General features: G+C 39.2%; 1 protein-coding gene across 4 annotated transcripts in view; it reads right to left on the bottom strand.

Annotated features, from left to right (window-relative positions):
* The window catches only part of SPIRE1 (spire type actin nucleation factor 1), a 125,120-nt gene that overhangs the window by 62,340 nt on the left and 48,072 nt on the right, over nucleotides 1-14,708 (bottom strand). For all 4 annotated transcript variants that reach the window (XM_090137348.1, XM_090137349.1, XM_090137347.1 and 1 more), the window contains exon 3: nucleotides 9,083-9,319. In XM_090137348.1, coding sequence (XP_089993474.1) covers nucleotides 9,083-9,319 — 237 coding nt within the window. The remainder of the gene's footprint in view (nucleotides 1-9,082; nucleotides 9,320-14,708) is intronic.

The following is a 14,708-nucleotide window of genomic DNA, read 5'->3' as shown; positions in this document are numbered from 1 at the left end:
CTTGAATAATTCAAAAGCAAGGCAATCACAGTGGTTTAATTAAAGGGCCCCTGCTCAGTTTCTTCATTTTTCCCATATTGGTCCCATATACAATATGCCTCTATAAGGAATTAAGTAGCAACTATGCTGCTTCCATTTTTTTGACAGTGCAATTAAGTTATCCTCCATGTGACTCCATATTAGCAAAATTTACAACTGAGATACCCACATGAAAAACTTCTGAGCATCCTCAAACTCAGTCATTTGTGTCCTTACAAGAATGGGAAAAGGTAAAGCTTCAGCTGGCACCTTTCTTCTTGACATGTCTCCAGCATGGGGTGAGGCTGAAATACCTCACAGAAGACAGACTTGAAAATTTATAACAGACCATGCTTGGAGACTCTGCCATTGGCATCTTTATTTCAGTCTGGAAGGGCCGAGATGTTTTCATCTGGAAAAGTCAGTAGGCCTAATTAGTTCCTCCCCCCATAAATCCTGCTTCTCTAATGACCTTAGAGTATTATGGCTACAACATTCACCCTGCCCCTTTCAATCACGAGCTCTGTACAGACAACTTAAAACAGCAGAAACAAGTTTATCTGCTGGTTTGAATATGGTCTGCAAGTGCATCCACTGGGAATTTTCAACATGTAACATGGTATGAGAGAGTTGTATGCAGCAATTCTGTATGCCATCCTTAACATGTTAGTCTACTAAGACATATATCACACATATAATGTAAATGGTACAAGCAGTACTGATAAGGTACCGGGAATATTCCCTAGGACGTTACGTGGAATTCAAAGACAACTCGTGTCCTACAGATACAAAACGAAGATGCCACGTGAATCTGCATTAAAACATCCAGCATTTCTGTACATTTTTTAAAGCAGTGGAAGAAGTCAGTAAACTTAAAAGCTAAAAGCTAGCTATAACACTGGAAATCCAAGATTGCAAAATCTACATGGGTAGAAACAAGATTCTAAGAACGATGAACCTCTGCCAAATCCTGAAGCAAGACAAGCTGCTGTCCTAGCCAATCTTTCTGAGCAGATCTACTGCCTTTACTATGCTGACAGTGAATCGGAGAAATCCACTGTGGCCTTCTGTGCTCCTATCGGTTTCAGTACCTGGAGAAGGGAGGCATATGCAAGCTGATGAAAGGCAGATCAGGGCCGCAGTGCACAGCTTGCATTGCCAGCCTGCACTGCTTGGCCAGTTGCCAGAGCTCCTCCACAGAGCAGGGGAGATTCAGGACACTTTGGTAATTAATGGCATCTCTACTCTGTTTTTTTTTTTTTCTATTTTGTATGGATCAGTACAGTGGCTCTGTGATAATTGACTAACTATTACCCTGATTCCAAACCATTAGTTAGAATTTCAAAATAATTCGATCAAACAAAATATACCTCATAAAAGTAAACACTCATTGATCTATTTTAGCCTCCAGAGTCTATTTTAGGCAGCATTGGATAACACACATTCTTTGAGAATTCAGATTAAAGCTTATATTCTGATGTGTTATCTCTGACAGATTGCTTTGCACATTTTAGATATTTCTATTTTTAAAGAGAAATCCAGAGGTTTTTTGCAGCAAATTGTGCCTTTTACACAGTAGGGACACTATTACCACTAAAAAATCCTTCCACCTCCACTAAAAATTGGAACTTCATTTGCACCCACATATAAACTATTTACAGTAATTGCAACATAAAACAGAGGAGAAGTCCATGCCCAGCTCTGCTTCTTTCAGATGCTAAAAGGCCACACACACATTTCAGACTTATTCTAACCTACCAACATATAAAAATTATCTGAACACCCAATCTGTGTTTCCTGTTTTTGTTGGATAACTCCTTGGAATCCTCAGACTATTTTAGATCTTAGACAGGTTATACCAGTATAATTATGTGAATTATCGGTACAGGGTTTTTTTAACCAGTGTAGATGCATTACTATGAGCCATAATGGGAAAGAAAAATTGCCACAGAAAAGGTAACTTGGTTTTATGTCCCAACCTGGACACCTCAACCCACCTAAGCATATGCTGATGCAAGGGATGTTTTAAGTGCTCTAGTGTAATAGTGTAAGTGTAATAGTAATTAAAGAAAGGAAAAAATATCACTTTTTTTTTTTTAATGGAAAGATCAAAATCCTGCAAGACAGCCTCATCACATGCATGTTTGGTATAATGTACTTCTATGAAAAATCAGAAAAAAACCTAGAAATTGTGATCAGTACAAAATTGTGACTTAATATTTATCTTTTACTTGCAGAGTTCTCAGCTGTCATACATCTGTTTCCTTTGCAGACGTTTATAAAGCCCTCTGTATCAAAACTATGGTATTACTGTTATATGATTTTATTTTAAAATCGACACATTGCTGTAGCGTATACATGACAAAGACTGAAACATGCAGAGATGCTTCTGCTTTTTTCTTCACGTTCTGTCCTCAGTTCTGCTCCCTGGGCCCATGGAGCACAGGAGCTACCTACTGACTTCTGCCATGACTCAGCCCAAAGTACAGTTTACTTGGACAGTCCTTTGGTTGTGCCAGTACAAATGTTTAAGGGGCTTTACAGCAAAACAGAGTAAGAAGCTGACTTTCTGAGTTAAAGACCAAAACAAAAACCTTTTGGGAATGTTTGACTAATATAGGTGATGTGGATCCCAGCCAAGGTGACAGAGCAGACAGAAGAAACATGCTACAGTTTGAATGAATAGCCGTGACATACAAGATTTGGGCAAGAGAAAAATAGCAGATTTACTCAGAGTCAGTTCAAAGAATGGTGAAGAAATAAGAAAATGTCTGTGGACTTATGTTATTTTGTCAAGATACATACATTCCTCTGTTAACTAAATCTGAGCAATTGCTCTTCTGAGCCTTCACAGCATCTGTCTGAAGACCTGGAGTAGCTGACACAAGAAGGTGTGCCCTAGGTCAGCATGCTTTGGGAGGGTAGGAGCCCAGAAGGGAATGCTTTTAAGCTACCTGAACATGGGTGGTTGGGCAACAGCCCTTGGGACTTTACACTGCTGAACACAGAGGTCTAATTTCTGTAAAGTGGCACAGAGAAGAGAGGTGGCCAAGATGTTCAAGGACCAGAAACTCTGCTATGAAGATTTCAGTGAAGATTCTGGCCAAGGAGTGTGCCAAAACAAGCCACCTGCCTGTTCCAATCAGCATCAACCATAGAGGTCCATTCTTGGTGGCTCGAACTCCCCAGGGGGTTCCACGTCACACCAGAATGACATGGGGCTAGTGTTTACAAAATCATTCTGGGAGGTTTGGGTTTATTTCTAGATTATAAGGAGTTCAAGTGCAAACATCACTACCCAAAGGAGAGTTCGCCTCCCTCAAAACTTAAGAGATACAAAAACTAGATATTGGCACTTGCAAGAACACAACAATTGGCTCAGGAAGTTCCTCACGATTAGAAAAAGTGTCTCAGGCATTAGGGCTGTGTGTACAACTGACAATTCAAAGACAGATGATGATTAATTTTCAGTCGGCACAGAAGGACTTCCAATCCACTGATTTAAACTTCTCCCCTCATCACAAAAGATGTACATTATCTTTTTTTCTAAAACAAAATCCACAAAAACAAACACTGGCATGTGACATTTGAGTATGCTAAGAACAGGATTCAAAGGAAGAGAGCTGATCACTTGTTATGAGCAGACAACTGGGGCACTGCTTATCATCTCAGTCAGGTTCCAAAATACTCAGTTTCAGAGAGTTACAGGCTATGCTGCAAGTTGCCTCTTTCGAAATGACACATAAATACAATTCAGCAAGCTCATATAAAATTGCTAAAGCCAATCCAATTCTGAACAGAATTACACTTGCAGAAAGCTGCACCTTACCTATTCTAACTTAATGATCTAGGTACAATTATGGGCCTCTGAATTCCAGTAACACAAACTCATTAACTGTCATAAACACCCCAAACTGTCATAAAATACCCAGATTTGCTTTTAACTGCATTTTCTGGTTCCTCTCAGACATTACCATTCATATGTACCACATACATGATAATAACATATGTCTTCAAACTCAGTAGGGTGCCTCCAAAAAATGTAGATCTTTTCATCCTACCTGTAATTGCATGGAAACAGAACATATTCTTCTTTTACATGAATACTCAACACATGCCATAGATAGTTGAACTGTACTACCAGAGTACTGAAAACAAAACAGATCAGTATCATCACGGTAAATTTCAATTCTTTCCAGCTGAGGGTAGACAGTCCACACTTGAACTACCAAAATATGAATCAACTAAATTGGCTAATTTATTTTAGAGACCAATGCCAATGATTACAGGACGAGTAAAATAGCTACATTATGAGATTTTTTTCCCCCACAGAAACATAACTTACTCTTCCTCTTTTTTTATGAGCAAAGCACACACATCAATTTCTACCAATAAAATACTGCAATGTTGTTTACATTTGTTATAGCATGATAACACAATACAACATGCTGCTCTATAAATAACTTTCATGCAAATTAAAAGGTTAGCATGGAGATTTCTTAAGAGTGTTGTTTACAAAGGGGCCTAGGTCACTAATTTATCTCTGTGAAGCAGCAGTTGCATGATAGTTAATTTTTGGTCAGAATTAACCAACATTGTCATTGAACTACCTCAGAACAATTTCTTAGTGAGGCCCAGGTCCAGAGGCCACTGAGCACCCTGGGGCCACCCACCTATATTTGTCTCTGGCAGAAGGTGTGGCTCAGACAGGTCAGTTTCCTGCAAAAGCTGAGTTACTTTCAGGTTGAAAATATAAGTAGGAGTAGGATATTGGTTCATGAAGACCAGTGCCTCCTTCCATGTCTTGTAAGAGATGTACAGAGAAAGATAGTAAAAGAGAGGTCTGTGTCCCAACTTGAAGGTGCACCTCTTCTATGAAGAAGAATTAAACTAGGAGCTAGTATGGTCAGTAGCAAATTCATCTATAGTAAATATACAATGCAGTAACTCATCATAGCTGGAAGAAATGACAGGGCTAGAACTAGGATTGCAGCTCAATACCAGCAAATACCAGAACAAAATAAAACTTGGTATCAAATGGATTAAGGAAGCTTATGGAGCTTTATTCATATATGGAACGTGAAGAGGTTGCTGACCTAGAATAAAGAACAGCACTAGAAATGAGTTTAGGGATGGGGCTCAGGGCAGCAGATGTTGCTAAGCTGCAGTTTAGAAAGCACCTCCAGGTTAACGTAAGAAGTGATGCTGGATTAGACCATCTGACTGCAGAGATCTGTGAGCTCAAGAGTGAGATAATGCTAAGATTAGGAGGAGAATTAGAGTTTGAGCATGATCTGGAAGAGGCTGATGCATCATCTTGTTTCAATATCAGGGAGGGCCACATGCCATGATAAAGGTGCCACAACAGGACTCTCCACACCCTTAGTAAGCCTAACACACCTCCTGGCATGCCAGGCCCACTCTGCATATATCCTCTGTTGACACAAAGCTGTATGTGTGATGTAAAGCTGATGCACTCCAGACCCCTTTAGCCTATTCTGTATGTCCTTGTATAGTATGTAATAAACCAGGATATATGGATTTCCCATACTATATGTGAACAGGCACTGCCTTTCTTGTGTGCATATGCTATGGATAAGGAAAGGCAAGAGTACCTCAAAAACAGAAAGCAGCTGCCTGAAAATATCCAGTCCTTATTGTCTCTATTTCTTCCTTCATTTGCACCAGATCTACCAGGTCTGAAATATATCAAAGTCAAAAAAGTTAAACGTGGCAAATAGTATCTCCTCTCTTCACAGATACAGTCTTTAAAACAGTCGATCAAGTCTACATAGCAGGTTGGTCCTGCCAAGGAAATCAAAAGCCAGATCAGCCAAACATACAGACATGCAGCAGAAAAGCCCATCTATGTCTTCTCCAAAAAGCAGCTTTGCCAGCGCTGACCTTGGCAGAGCTATTAAGAACTCTTTTCCCAATTCTGGGGTATAGATATCCACCACATTACTCAGAATTTTCCACATCAGGGGTGGGTTCAGGATTGACCTTACCTAGTTTAGATTACAGCAGAACTTGACACATATATTACCTATCTCTGTGTTTTAATCTCAATACAGGCTCACCCACATTAACAATCTACAGGAAAATTCAGACTTAGTGGTAAGAGAGACACCAAACCTCACAATAAGGATCTGAGACACAAGTCTTATAAGGAGCAGCTAAAGGAACTGGGATTGTTCAGTCTGGAGAAGAAGAGGCTGAGAGGAGACCTTATCACTCTCTATGACTACCTGACAGGAGGATGTAGTAGTGAGCTGCGAGTCGGTCTCTTCTCCTAGGTAACTGGGGTAGAAAGTGGTGAGGCACTGGCACAGGCTGCCTAGGGAAGTGGTGGAGTCACTGTCCCTGCAGGACTTCAAGAAACAAGCTGATGTTGCACTGAGGGACATGGGTTAGTGGGCATGGTGGTGACGAGTTGGTTGATGGTTGGACTTGATAACCTCAGAGGTCTCTTCCAACTTAATGATTCTGCAATTCAATGACACTTTTTGGAGAAAGATGAAACACATAATCCCATTTCAAGGACAAAATCATGTGCACACTGGAGACTATATAGTTAAAAACTGTAAAAATCGATACAAGTATCATGCAGCCCACCTCCATTATTTTTCAAGCTTGCGATTTGAAGAATGCAGGGTAGGCAAAAATTATTGTTGCTTAATTCAACAAGCAAACCTGCTTCAGCATTCACTACAAATTGCAGAGGAGAAAGCTTCACAGTGAGTCTAGCTAGGAGAGAATTACAATAATGATGCCTTATGGTCACAAGACCACACACTACTGTTGTGCAACAGTCCGTAGGTAAATTAGGGTGTAGCCTGCAATGTGGCTTAGCGCTGGAGGGGAAAAAAAAGTCACATCCAAAACATGGCCTTATCCTTGAAAAGGTTTGAAGTAAAAAAAAAAAGAATATCACAAACTTGCACAAATGTAAAAAATGACAAGAATGATAATGCTGTTCTAGTACTGTCAATGCATTAATGACGCAGAGTAATAAAGGCAAGTCACAGAGTTAAGCCTGCAGCAAATAACTTAGGTGAAAGCAACAACAGCAACAAAAGAGAATTCTGAGGGAGCTGAAGTTAGGATGATGTAGAACTGACAGCTGAAGTTCATTCAGCTCATTAAAGTGATATCACAAAAGCAGTACATTTCCAGAATAAAAATAAGTAGATAAGCAAAAAATAATACAAGTTAAGATGCTGATTTTAAAACACATAAGTATGCAGATACCTCAAGCCAGAAGAGATATGCATTAACAAAGCCAAAACAGAAAGTCCACCACTCAGCAGCCTTTTTGGTTGAAGACTGACCAAACATTTTCTTATGCCCTCTGAGTTCCAGGCATGTGTACCAGTGTAACTGAAAGATTTCAGAGAAGCTGAAGAATTCAGACTTTTAGTAAAGAATGTGCAAAATAATCATGCCTACAAACCTCTCTGCCCTCAGCTCTGCATATACAGGTGTCTCTCCCTCTAGTAACCCAGCTTTGATTGTTCCACCACTTCACGGCATTTGTACCAAACTGGAGGGAAAGAGCATGTATTGATTGCATCTACCCTGTACAGTGTGGACATAAAATCATACTGTTTGGAGTAGCTCCTACAGCAGCTTAGCAGGTTGCTCCTCCATGCCTTTGCTGCTGATGGCCATGCACAAGGAAGTCACCTGGCAGCAAGGAGAGAAAAGCAGCCCTCACTTCCTCCTGCTGCCAGGGCATTAGCTCAGAAAGCCTCAGAGGCAAGGGGCTTGAAGGTGAGAGTGTGCCATCCAGCCTGGCCACCCCTTCAGCTGCTCCCTTCATTGGTCCCTCTGACCTTCATTGCTTCTCTGAGAGAGAAAAAAGGAGGCTTTAAGAATTTAGCATTATTTATGCTTAAGGGAGGAAAAGGAGGTGCCCTGGTCAGGGCAGTACACACAAACATGTATAGAAGTCACTGTGCTGGGTTGGTAAGTGGATTGCAGTGAGGTGTGTAGAGCCCTGTCGTGGGGAAAAGCAGGAACAAGGGGATGTAAATGCTCCAGAAAATTGGCAAATGGGAACACGCTGTGAATTTTAACTAAGTTTACAAGGAGTGGTTGTCAATGCTACTTTTCCAAATAACACCACCAATTTAACTACATGTTCAAAAGCATCTCAAACAAAAGCTATTCCCATCCTAGCCTCCTGAGAGCTTTCCTCTTTACTGTCAGCCCATTAAAAGCACTAAGTTTTGGAGGAGTCTTTTTTCTGCATACTAATATATCCTTATGTGCTATCCAGGATGTTCTGTTCCACTCTCTTAATTTCTGTGAAATGCTGAGCTTCTCATCCTTCTGACAAGATATGAGTTGCACTTGAGAACAAGCAACATACAATGTTCAATCCACATTTAACATGCTTATTAACATCTTTGCCTCTACTAGAGACTCTAAAATTTGTACTGAAGACTACTCTATAGGAAACAGAGGATTAAAAGCTTCTAAATCATTGTTCATGGTAGACCAGATAATACTGAGGAACCTGTTGCAATTAAAATTCCTAAACTGTGTTTCTAAATCTCGCAAGTCAGGTCAAGAATCAGAATCGGAATTATCATCAGTGAAGTAGTGTATATTGACTCACTCCTTACAAATAAGCTACACTTATAAAAGCAGTCTTCTGCTTCAGTACAGAAGGGAAACAAAGGAGGAAACTGATGAAGAATCATTGAAGCAGCACTGCACTAATAAAAAGGTGAGAAAATTAAAACAACCTGTGAAGTAACCAAACATACACAGAGTAATAGATGTTACACCAGAAGGCTCAGTATCCAACACAGAGATGAAATCAGAACATGATATGAATGGCAAACACTAAAGTTATCGTGGTCTTGCTGTGTCTTACTGTCAAAATGAAATACTACTGCATGTCATTTTTGCAAGCAAAGATTTTTTAAAGAATCAGAAAAATCAGAAAGCAAAAAACAATACAGCTAGTATGAAACTGGACAAGAACACAGAAAACAGATGATTTTCTCACTGATAAGGACAGTGGAATACCCATATAATCTGCCTATTGGTGTACCTTCATGACATCCTTATAGGAATGAATAGCCTCAACTTCCTCTTTGTCATCATCGTCATCATCCTCCACCCCCTCATCCAGCGCATCGTATCCCTCATCTCGACTCCCGTCGGTTTCTGTGGTGTTGGTCATGTGGTCTATCAGCTGCTCCAGTGGAGGACTTAATTCCCGCTCTTCATTGTCCTTCAAGCCATAGTCCAAGGCTTTATATATAATAATCCCTAGGGATTCAATAACCTGTAAAAGTAAACAAGAAATATTTGTGAATGCCATTCAACACTATTTTCTGGTGTTTGCATAACAAATACAGCAACTGAAAGGATGGTCAACATCAAAACCTAAGAGAAAAAGGATCATCTACTACCTTACAGTAGCACTTCAGTAATGCAGCACATAACACACAAGAGCAGATCATACCACATACCTACTTATTTCACATACCTTCTTATTTCAAAGTCATAATTTAAAAACAAAGCAGGAACCTTTAAGATTATTTTTCCTTTTCACTTCTAAAATGACAAATGTCAAATGACAGTAGTATGGATTTTTTAAGATTACATCACATACATATTATCTTCTTCTCCTGGAAAGAAAAAATGAGAAGTGAAAAGAAAGAGTAAAGATGCCTTTTGCCTCCCTCAAATGGCGTCTCCTCCAAATACTTGGAAACTGGCCTTCAGTTTCTACATCTCTTCATTGACGTGAAAAATGTCTGAAGGCAGCTGTGGACATCCCAATATTAACTCATGGAGCACTGTGACATCAGTCCCCAGGAACTCCTTTGGCTGTTGCACATGCTCTACTGAGACTATCAGCATCTGAATTTCATAGTAATGAGGTATTATCGTGAGTTTTCACTGAATTAAAGATGGTTTTTTTTTGTGCTCTGTCAAGAGCAAAGCAAACAAATGATTCCTTACCCTGTGAAAGCTAGCAATAAATTGCCATGAACATCCCAAAATGTTAACTGCCCATTTCCTTTCTTGGCATCAACTATTTTCCTTAAGAATAATGCTGAACGTTGTCTAACATTGCAGAGATGTAAAAAGATGACATTTCAAAGTGAGGAGTTTGGAAAGGGGTTTTAATGGAGAGGAAAGAGGAAATGGGCTTGCAAGAATAAACCACAATAGGGTAATAGTAGATGCTGGGAGATCCTTGTCTGACAAGGAAGGGACTGGAGCTATTGCATGTAATCTCTGATCTTTCCTGTGTGTTGTGATGGCCAGTGTGTCACACAAATGAGCAGTGTAGGAGTGGTTGGCACTAGGGCAACTTTAATAACAGAAGTATTTCTAAGCATACCAAGCCCTGTCATCAAATGTCATTTTCTCTCATCAGGCTTTCAGTACTATCCTGGTCAACATTTTTAAAGCAGATTTTTCAAAGTCCTTTTGAGTAAATTGGGCTACACATTTGGATTCTAAAAATGTTAAATTTGACTCTCCAGAAACTCATTTGTAAATAAACAAGAATAAATTCCAATAAATAAAAAACACCTTTTTAGAATCTATTTCTAATAACTGAATTCAATATGAATAATTTTCCTGTACTATTTTCTTGAAATGTGTTTGCGCTTATTTGGAAAATATTCCTGAAATACAGTTCAGGAAAATGATCAGGCAAATGAATGAACACAAATTTGCCTTGATTTCATTATTTCTAAGAACAGCTTCTGGGTCAGAAAATGCTAGTGAGACAGTCAAGCGCACCGAGGAAGCATCACTGTGTGCCTGCTCCATTCTCACAGTTCCCAGACATCTGCTGTGACTCCCTTTGGAAACCGGACACTGCACTGCTGAAGTCTTTAAAAGTGCTGTAACAGATTAAAATTTATATTTGTAACATCTCTGGTTTGCCTCTTCAATACGGTATTTTGTAATAGCTGACTTGTAAGACTTGCACTGTAATAAAAAATCTGAACAAATGAAGATTACATAAAGTAAAACACATTTTATTGGTATTCAGGTGTGTTTCCTCTAACTCTGGTTCTCAGTGCAATCTCAGCATAAATTCCTTCAGCAACTGAATGGGAACAGAAGAATTACCAGTTACTTCCAACCTGAAGTGGACCTAAATGAAAACGAAGTACAACTGAATACTTGTTTTGATAATTAAAACACCGGGGATTAAGCCCAGTGTAAATGATTGCTAATTTTAATAAAAACTAAATTTGAAAGAGCTTAACATTCATGAAAAGGACTGAAGTGCCTAAATTAGATGCAAATAATGTCATGTCATATAGCGATAACTGCAGAACACATATTCTGGATTTTGCTATGCCAAACCAGTTGGGAAAAAAAATAGAAGGGGGAGTATAAAAAAAGTGCACACTCCTTGCCTCTTTCTGTTTGGGAACATTGGGAACAGGATTAAGGCATTCAGGAGCACCACAGCTAAAGCTGGATGACAGCTGCTGCATTCTTTGATGTACCAGCAGTAGGGCTTTTGCAGTTCAGTAATACGGCTTGCGCATTTTTACGTACCATGAACAGATTTCCTAATGCATGCAAAGCTGACAAAACATGAAAGCATGAAGCAGCACCAATTCAGACCCAGATTTCAGTCTTTCGGTTTCTTATTTAGAAGTCATGATCAAAACTGTATTTATCTAGTGTCTGTCAGTATCACGGGTTCACCGTCCCAAGAGACAAAAAGCACTGAGCTTCTTAACTGAGAAACCTTCTCTGACTTGCATTAAAACTGAGAACATTCCGCACTCTGAGTAATACCGCTTTAATCAAGGCTCCTGTAAAACCACAAGTGCCATACGAATATCAAACAGAAGTCCTAGAACCACCCAAGCTTCCTACCTGAGCAAAATTACTAATGCAACTTTACACACACAAAAAACCTTCCACATTTATGTAACTAGAACCACAAATACAAAGTTACACAGATCATTGCTTACTCATGAGCACTGACCCTTCACCTGTAACATAAATCAAATACAAGCAAAAAAGGAAAATATTTTCATGGTTGAATGTATAAATCAGTAAATATGTGATTTACTGAGCTGGATAAAGAGGGACTAGTACAGTGTGGTTAAAAAAGCATCACCTATTTTAAAAGAAATCAATAATTGTGCATTACACTGATTGTTAATTGAACATGAAATAACATGTGACAAGTGCTGACACAGTTTTGATTTATAACCACGAATGCAGAGTTATAAGAGGGGGAAAAAGAGTATAAGGAACTTAGCAAAGCGCTGTTTTGAATCAGTTGTACATTAACACATCAAAATATGTACATGCCATTGAAACGTGTTAGTACGAATGATAAAGAAGGCTAAAAAAAAATTTAAAAATATATAAATCAAGTTCTGCACCTTGAGTTTTTAAGTCATTTGCTCCTGGCTGATTTAAATTTTGGCAAAGGACCGATCTCTCAAATCAGTCAGTAGCTAAATAACTTTATGAAAATAAACATGGAAGCTTGCATTGTTTTGCTTTACACCTTCTCCCCAAGTTCTTTTGAAAGTCATGGCTTCAGACCAAAAAAAGCCAACAATAAACACCAAGCATTTCCCACAGACTGAACTTGTATTCTTATGCTTAAATCATTAGCGAAAGGGGAATTTTGTCTCACTGTGAGTATTCTTTCAGTTCCTACACCAGCCTGGACTTGTACTATACTATTATTTTATAACAAGTTGCAATAAGCTTGCGAGAGACTTTGCAGAATGTACTGACTTTACACATGGTGTGCTTGTGTTCCTTTTACACATACTAAAAACAAATCCCAAACCATTCATGTCATTTTCATAAACAAACACCCAATGGAACTCTCCATTCTGCATACATTCCTCCAATACATTAAGGCACGCCTCTCACAAAGGGGTCATTACTTCCCAGGTCTTTTATAGGATGTAAGTCTTGTTCTTGCTGTGAGTGCTGCCGATTTCACACTCCTAAAAATCTTCAAATATTCAGACTCTGTATAGGAGTAAAACATCCTTGACAGTGAAATCACTTCATTTCACTACTTTAAAAAAAATAATAAAATTGAGAAGAATCCTTTTCCCTTTACCATAGAGGTTTCTGACGCTTTCTGAAACTTGGGCAAGAGGCAGGATCTGCGTGCCATTCCCCCCTCCACTCACTGCACACACAATAGGGCACTGTCTAAGCTTTCATCCCCTTCCTAGGGTTTGCTTCAGTTTTTAAACAAAGCAACAAAGCCTAAGGACAAGCTGAAACTTAGAGCAGCAAAGGGCTTTTTTCAGCTCAAATTCCTGTCCATGCCTGGAGTTCAAGTTCTCCCTTCCTCCAAAAACCACATAGGTTTTGTAGCCCTAAATTGGGATTTAAAAGGCCATAAACCTTTAGTCCTAAGGTGAGTGACTTAGAGCTTTCTTGTGGGGACCTCAAACTCAGTAACTAGTAATGATACTATTTGCATTACTACTGCACTGTCTTTCATGAATTCTATTTTTTCTTAATTAAAAAATTTACAATTATTAAATGCTCACACTTCTCACTAGCAGATCTCCAACATATTTATGACAGAGAATAACCCTGTCTTATGGTAAGAGAGCTGAGAGCCTGAGGACAACCCGTAGATACCCACCCACCCTATCAGCATGCCAGGAGCTCCACGCCACACTTTGGGTATTGCTGCACAGACTTACTTATAAACACCTCTGAAATCAAGGGTAATATTCTACTGCACATTAGGACATGCACAAGTTTTTGTTGTAAAATTCTGTGATACAATCCAAAAGATAGGCCTATTGAAATCTTAAAAATGTTTGTTTCCAGCTATATAGAGCAGAGCAAGCTACTGCCCTGACTGCCACTGCCCTTGGTAGCAAAGGAATTCGCTTGTTTCTTCAGCATCTGATTCTATAACTGAGGGACCTCACCTCCAGGAAGGGTGAGCAAACAGCCTGGTTAGGATAAACCCTGGTACACATTTTGGTTATTTGCCTTGTCATCAGATGTCCTACTTAACTCTCAAGGGTACATCTGAGCAGGCTGTTGTCACAGACTTGCTGCTGTTACCACAGACTGCAGGTACACCAATGTCAATTTTACCACAGCATTCCTTGGCATTAACAGGCCAGCACTACCCAGGTTTTAATAGCTGGGGACATCGCTAAATTTAAATACGACCTTCACAAAACTGGAGCAACTTGCAATAGATGATCTAACAGCAAAAGTAGAAACTTTCAACTGCTTCCAGTTGAGCAGCAAGGATTCTGAGTGTTTGCAGTGAATCAGGTGAATTACTCATATCCAAAGGATATAGACATAAGATATAGGAATATTTAACTTCTGGGTGGTGTTAGTTCACAATGAATGCAATTAGATACTGTTTTCTGCAATATAATGAGGTTTGCTATTTAATACAAAGCATTAATAAAATACTATAATTTGCTATTTAGTATAAAGCAAAAAAAAAAAAATTTGAATATCTTTCAAAACAAAAAGTAAGAAAGAAAATCATGAAATCACAGAATTGCAGGGGTTGGGAGGGACCTCAGGAGATCACTGAGTCCAACCCCCCTACTAAAGCAGGTTCCACACAATGCACATGAACTGAAATGCAAACTTTTAACTAGATCAAATCTGTTTTAGGTGCATTCAGATTTAGGAGAACTTACCTATCGTATTCAAGGGTA

The sequence above is a fragment of the Phasianus colchicus genome, chromosome 3 (genome assembly GCF_987193195.1).
Source record: "Phasianus colchicus chromosome 3, bPhaCol1.hap1.1, whole genome shotgun sequence".
NCBI classification, from domain to species: domain Eukaryota; kingdom Metazoa; phylum Chordata; class Aves; order Galliformes; family Phasianidae; genus Phasianus; species Phasianus colchicus.
The sequence above is the reverse complement of the archived record's forward strand: the minus strand, read 5'-3'. Positions and strand labels throughout refer to the sequence as shown.